Below are 7242 nucleotides of genomic sequence, written 5' to 3' on the forward strand. Positions count from 1 at the left end.
AAGTGAATGAAAGGGGTTTTTAACTGATTTTATGCAGCCTTGTCTAAAGCACAGGGCGTCTAATGCTAAAAAAAATATTCTGATAAAGGTCCAGAAATAAAGATGGTGTGTGGACGTTTGTTTGTACCTTTTCGTCGACCTGTCCCTTTATGAGAAAGATAGTTTCCATTTAAACTTTTACCTTAATCACTGGAAGCGTCTTGCCTCAGGTATCCAAATTGATCAAACCAGCCAAAGTGGCAGTAAGCACTGATGACGCACCTCTACAGGCCATATTTAAAATAATTATTTTAAAAGAAATTGCCCAGGAGCAGCACAAGCGGTCATGGTCTAGGTGTAGTTGTAGTTCTGCTCTGAGGTCACGTGATGGCTCAGATGATAGATTTGACACCACAGAGACAGTTCAGTGAACTGAGCTCACTGCACCACTTTGAGACATACCACACCATTAACTGACTTGTACCTTGTCTCGTAATAGAAAACATGGCTTTTAAAAATAAATACTACTAAATAAAACAAATCATATTTATTAAGACACTTATCTAAAATACAGGAAATGAGAAGGTCACAGCTGGGTGACGACATTTGTTAGAAAAATCACTGAAATGTCTTCAACTAATACAGGCATATAACGTTTAGGAAAGCAGCATTCTGATTCCTCAAAATAAAAGAAACAAAATGAAATAAAGCATTTATGGAGTGCACTGATAAAGCTTTTATCCAAAGACTTGCATAAGTTTTGAAGTAGACTTAACCTGAGCAAAGATCCTGGTGGATTTATCACAGGTCACTACAATAAGGCTGTTGCATCAGAGAGTTAAAGGCATGATGGGTAAAGGCACAGTAATGGAGCCACTCGGAGCTGTGCAGCACTGCAACACAACCTGCGGCCTGTGAGTCAGGTCAGAGGCAGGTGTGTGTCTGGTTCCACTCACCGGGCTCTTAAGTTCATGTACTGTAAACAGTCCTGTGTAAGGAGATACATGTGCAGCTGTGCTGCTGTCCTGGGCTTTCTGACACAACGGGAAAGCTACTGCAATGTCCCATTGCATGATGGGAAATGTGACTTCAGAGTGTCGAGGCACCAGTTTAACAGTTGCATACATTTCTACTTTGCTTTGTGCACACCTGAATGTAGGGTTTTTTGTTAGTGTTTGGTTTGATATGTGTTTTATTAGACAGTTTGATCATAACATAAAATAATTAACTTGAACACTAAATATATAAAAAGACTGACGGCTACATTAACTGTGCTCAATTTATTATTATATAAACTATCTTTATAAACTATTTTTCTTTGTTTTCGGTTCTCAGTCAGCATTTATGTCCGAAGCTTTCCATAGGTCTGCATAGGACTTCTGTGAATCTTTGAGGAGAGGCTTGAGGAAAAATCCATCCTCAGATGACTGTTTTGGATAAAACATTACAATGGGCCCAGGAATGCAAAATCATAAACAGCAGGTGTTTGAGAGGGTGGATTTTTTTCCTTTTACAGGAATATGTGAGACTTTATCGACACTTTGGTCTCTTCAATGGGATGTCAGAGTTTTAAATAAGGCAGCCAGCTGCTGAAACGCCTTTTCACCCACTGACGAGAGGTGAGAGCTCCATCTTTCAACAGCAGCCTCCACCACCGCGTATGTCGACTCTGCCGTGTCGCAGAGAGATGTGATCATTTCGCTGCTCAGGCCGTGGATTAACTGACTGAACCGAGACACGAGAGAGAAACCAAGTGATGCCCCTCCGACCGGGTTGTACCACAGCGCCGCCAGCAGCAGCAGCAGCCCCAGCAGCACCACAGAAGAAGTGGGCCGCAGCTCACACCACAGGTCGATCTGATCCCTCCCTGCTTCGGTCTCCACACCAGCCTCCACGCTGCCACATCTGGCACAACAGCACATCTTAGGGACGGGCGCTTCCGGCAGGCTCCCGATGGTCACGGCAGGCCAGTGCTGCTGGAGGTACTCTGCTGCCCGTGGCGTGACGGAGAGGTTGATCACCGAGGGAAGAGGGGTCGTAATGAACTCCTCCACCCGCTCTCTGAACAAATGCACCTTCTCCAGGAAGACCAGCGGCGAGTCCTCCTCGTCAACTGACGAACCCAATGACACCAGGTCCAACTGTTCCTCCTGCAGGACACAAGATTGTTATCAGTGCTCTGGAACGCTGGTGGAGCTGAAAATATCAGTCAATTGATCAATCAACAGAAAATTAATGGACAGTCTGTTAATTAATTGTTTATGCCACATCTTCAGCAGAAACAGCAGATGTTTTCTTGTTCCTGCACCCTCCATTTTGTTTCATTTTATAACAGAACAGAATATTTTTTTTACTACATTTTTACTACAAATTTATATCATTTTTAAAAACTGATTGTCGGTCAATCCCCACAATGACAACACATTTCATGAGGGCGGAGCACCAGCAGCAGCTGGAGTTCAACGACCCACAAATGTGTCGTTTCCTTTTGTCACCTGTCTATGCCACCAAGGATCGGAAACTATATTTGTGACCTTACTTTGATGTAAACTTACTCCTTGATGAACCCTGACACACACCTGTAGCTCCTTTACTTTGTGGATGAGAGGGTCGTAGGCTCGGGACACCTCCGCCCCAGCTGTATCCAGGGCCTCCAGGTAGGCCTGTTTCTTCCTTGTCAGCACCTCCTCCAGCCTCTGAAAGAACTGATTGACCTCCTGTCGGTCCTGCCTCACCAAACCCTCGCAGCGAGCCTTCTCCTGCTCCAGCTGCTCCCCCAGCTCACACACCTGACACAGGGAGACAAGGAGAGGGCTGTCAGCACAACAGGAACATCATTTCTCTGGAACATTTACATTAACATGTGCAGCTTTACACTGGAGCCCCCACCTGCGCCCATCTGCGCTCAGAGAGTCTGGCCAGCAGTAATGATGGAGTCTGCTTTTCTCTGATGAACGCCGCCTGCAGATCATCTATGGGGTGGCCCTGGTGCTGTCCGACCGTCAGACACAGCCCGCAGATCAGCTGCCGATCCTGGATGCAGTACATGTTCAGAGGCTGCCTGTGGTGCTCCTGACAGGACGGGGGTCGCGGCTCACTGTCACTCTGGTACTGACGGCAAACACACATGCAAGACAGACGAGCAGAAAGTGAAGCAGCACTGTACGGCCCATTAAAAGGATTTCAGACTGAACTGTTGTCATACATTTCACAGTGATTCTCTCCTACTTTCTCAATGATGGCCCGCAGAGATACGTTGGTGGGCAGAGCGTCTACGCCCGTCGGGGGCAGCTCCACCACGCTGCGACAGTTGGGGCACTTTAGCGGCAGGCGGAGCGGGCGCCAGATGGAATAGTTGGCTGACGCCTGGAGCAAGTTGTCCAGGCAAGCCTTACAGAAGGTATGTGAGCACGGCAGGACTCGTGGGTCAGAGAACAGAGAGTAACACACGGAGCACGTCAGGTCCTCCTCCAGGTTGTCCATTGTGAGGACTAGAGTCCAGGCTCAGGGCTGGAGGTTTGGGAGGAAGAAGATCTGGCAGGACAGCAGGATGGATGAAATAATTTGTCATGCACCTGTTGAGCAAAATATTTTAACTTGCTACAACTGTGACTGTAACCTGGTGACTACTGAAGAAAATGGGACAGAAAGTGATCGAGTTTAGAATGTCAATCAATAGCATATTGATCAACAACTATTTAGATAATCAATCAAATATTTCATTAATTTTCCAGGCAACACTTGAAGGTTCCAGCGTCTCGTGTGTAGTGATTTGACACTTTCACTGTCATATGTGACAGTAAATTGAATACTGGATCGGATATAACAAGAGGAAAAACAAGTGTTTACCTTATTTTTTTTAGATTTTGTCGACAAATGATAAAATGAGAGTGGCTCAGTAGAGCTCAGTTGAGCACATACCTCTGCCAAGGCCTAACAGACCCCTTTCGTACTCACTCATTCAAAGTAGCCTAAAGCCTCAATATGCCTGATTTTTTTCATCAAGATCCATGGATTATTCCCTAAGAAATTGACAAAAATGGCCAAAAAAACCTAATAATTAAATGCTGTATCTTGCAATGTAAAAGAAAGCAAGGAAAAAAAATCCCAGATCAATCCCTTTATCTGGACACAATCCATAAGTAAATGGAGTCTGTTCTGGGCTGAGACCCATCCTCCATCCAAGTTTTATGGAAATCCATTTAGAAGTTTTTTTGTGTAATCCTGCTGACAAAGCAACAAACCAACAAAAAGACACGAGTGAAAACACAACCTCCTTGGCAGAGGAAATGACTGATCAAAATATACAGCAGATTAAATAATGAAAATAATTTAAGTCGCTTTCCTTATTAAGTTTAATAAAACATAAAAAAAAAAAAACAATGACCCCACCTACTACACTCGGCTGTGGCATTTTCATGGCGGTGTAAAACTCATCTTTCATTCCCTTCCCCAGTCCTCCAGCCTGTGACTGTCAGTGCACCAGTGTTATAAACAATCAGTTGAAATCCAATGCAACAGTTCTGTCATACATTCTTCCCTGTATGAGGTAACAGATTATGAGATGTTTTGTTTGTCCTCCCTATTTACAGACATGTGGGGCAGAATATTACAAACAACTCTGAATATAATGCAGCTGAGTAGCAAACAACCACCACGACGTCACTACTAAAACAGAACGTTACTCTATTAAATTAAAACCTCAGGGAAGAATGACAGATAACTTCTCGGATATTTATCAGTATCTGTAAAATTCCAGCTGGTAAACAGTCAATAATATGGAGCCATATTGCTTTTGATGACTTCGGACTTCTGGACTCTGATCCAATAGGGGGCTGTTTGCTCCTTGAAAGTTTGTTTGAGAGGCACCAGTAATCACAGAAGATGAACAGAAAAGGAAGAACAGCCTAACATGTTGTCGGTGTGAACATTTTTTTTTTTTTTACAGTTTCATATGGAGACAGCATGAAATTAATTTGCAATAAATGTTCTAAAATGGCTCAGAGAGCAGGTGGAATATTAAATCATCTGTCTTTGCTCACTACATCTGTTATGAGCTTCTTTTTAATAGAGTCTGACTGACTTGAGTTTTGGGGCTAATTCCAATACTGAAACTGGGTAGAAAAAAAAATACAGATATAGCTGCGGATTTACACATGTTTTTGGCAATAAATCAAACACTGGCGATAAAGATATGGAGGCAGGATATTTTACAGTTTAACAATAAACTTAATTGTCTAAAATGACACCAGCACCCTGAACGCACCGTGTGAACTTCACTGGGAACTTTATCAATTATCCCAAGCATATTTTTCTGCATTCTAATTACAAGCTGCACAATAACTATTAGGCAGTAAAAACATTACAATATTTATATATCCGCCAATACACACGTCTTGACAACCGCTGCTGTATGATTAACACAGACCCTTGTGCAATTTACTAGCCATTGCTTTGTTGTTTTATTTGACATTAGAGCAAAGAGGATGTGGGTGCATGACATGATCTGTAGGCGCCAAAAATACAGAGAATAGTATCACCTAGGTCAGGAAAAAGACAAAGTGATAGTGATGTCACCAGCACCTTTCTGAAAAGTTGAGAGATTTCCAACCCGAGGGGAGGTCAGCGTGGCCTTTTCTCTACACAAAGACCTTTAAAACAAAGTTTTTATTTTGGGCACATATCTTACACAAGTATAGGGAGTTTAGATATATCTGTGATAGGCCAGTGTCGGTCGACTGATATATCGGTCAGCTCTTACTTTAAATCATAAAAATGTTAACCATATCGTGCATCCCTAAAAACCTCTGAATTTTAAAGTGTCTCTGCATCTGAACATGGAACTTTATGTCAGAACATTTGTTTTGGATTATATTAAATACTACAGGTATACCTAATAATAACATTCCCTGGATGTAGTATAATACCATTGACATCAGGATGCTTAACTAATAGAGACTCAACTAAATCTAAAAAGTATGTGTACAAGAGTAGATCCTGCAAAACAAGACAGCAGCCAAAACCCAGCTCAGCTCATATTAGAGGATCAGTGGGATCTGTGTGTGTGTGTGTGTGTGTGTGTGTGCTCTCTCCTCTGGTTACAGCCAGCCCCGCAGTGACAATAGGAGGCGTTCTGCCAGCACCCACCCAGCCCCAACAACACACACATGCACAGACACACACTTTGTTGTCAGGACAGGCTGTTGTTCAGTTGTGCAACTGTCCCCTGAACCTGATCCATGCATGGGGCCGTTACTGCAGCCAATAAGGCGCCCAGATTCAAACAGGTAAACAGGTGTCCTACAAGGTACCGATCAGCATCATTTACACTCGTTATGAAGTCGTCATATGCACATGTGATGGTACATTAAGAGCTGGCCACCTTTCTTTTTTCCACTCTTTCGCTATGTTAGCATGGCAGATTTTTAGCTAACCTAGCTATTACTTTGGTTTAAATTCAAAGACAGTTGACGGTGACTGTTGTCTTCGCAGTTTTCACGAGCAAATAAACTGTCAGTTCATGGAGCAGAAATACAGGGAAATATAGTCTCCAAGTGATAAATTGTCATTTTTATATTTTATTTTTTTAGTAAATCGACACTCCCAAATACCAAAAACGTGACGTTAGCCACATTACAGCCGTTGAAGCTACTTTCTCACAACATTTACACTATTAGTTGTGGTCCATTTCATTAACTTTTCGATAAGACAAAACGTACGCGATGTAAACGGATGTCTTGAGGGTAAACTATTCAGACAAAACTCACCGTTTGCTTGGGGCAAAAGTGTCTGTCCCTAGTTATAGGTCCATGGTCTGTCCAAAACAGAGCTCTTATTTCCTGTTCCTTCTCGTGCTGCCTTCAAGTGCTCTCAGTAAACTGGAGAGCCAAATACGAAACATTCTCAACTCTCACAGCACATTCAAATGCACGTATAGAAAATAGGAAAGACGAGCGTTTTGCAAGGATCTATATAAAGACTCAGGATGTTTAAATCAGCTTCCGTTCACAAAATGAAAGGGGATGTGCACACACGTTTTGACATCTTGTTTCTTATTTGACTGTTAAATACAACTCGTATGAAATGAACTGCGCCAATGCCCTAACCGTTACATTTCCGTTAGTCTCGAACGCATCATTTTTAATACGCGTACTACGCATGCGGGTAAACGGTCTCCCTGACCAATCAGGCTTCGCTTCTTTTAGATTTGAATGAAAGCTCAGAGAGTGGACGGAACTTTTTCTTTAGTTTTTTTCTTTTAAA

The 7242-nt window shown here is 42.8% G+C and overlaps 1 protein-coding gene across 2 annotated transcripts; it reads right to left on the reverse strand.

The window, feature by feature from the left end:
- Positions 1-511: 511 nt before the first annotated feature.
- On the reverse strand, positions 512-7186 carry trim59 (tripartite motif containing 59). 2 transcript variants are annotated; one of them, XM_037119516.1, is made up of 5 exons: positions 6747-7186; positions 3208-3513; positions 2869-3090; positions 2559-2768; positions 512-2129 (listed from the first exon to the last, which is right to left on the reverse strand). In XM_037119516.1, exons 2-5 carry the CDS (start codon positions 3460-3462, stop codon positions 1530-1532), a joined length of 1287 nt encoding a protein of 428 aa, XP_036975411.1. In that variant the 5' UTR covers positions 3463-3513; positions 6747-7186; the 3' UTR covers positions 512-1529. The 2 variants fall into 2 exon arrangements, with proteins under 2 accessions (XP_036975411.1, XP_036975420.1); XM_037119525.1 differs by having other exon boundaries at positions 3208-3554.
- Between the last annotated feature and the right edge of the window lie 56 nt (positions 7187-7242).

This window comes from Acanthopagrus latus, chromosome 2, assembly GCF_904848185.1.
Source record: "Acanthopagrus latus isolate v.2019 chromosome 2, fAcaLat1.1, whole genome shotgun sequence".
NCBI classification, from domain to species: domain Eukaryota; kingdom Metazoa; phylum Chordata; class Actinopteri; order Spariformes; family Sparidae; genus Acanthopagrus; species Acanthopagrus latus.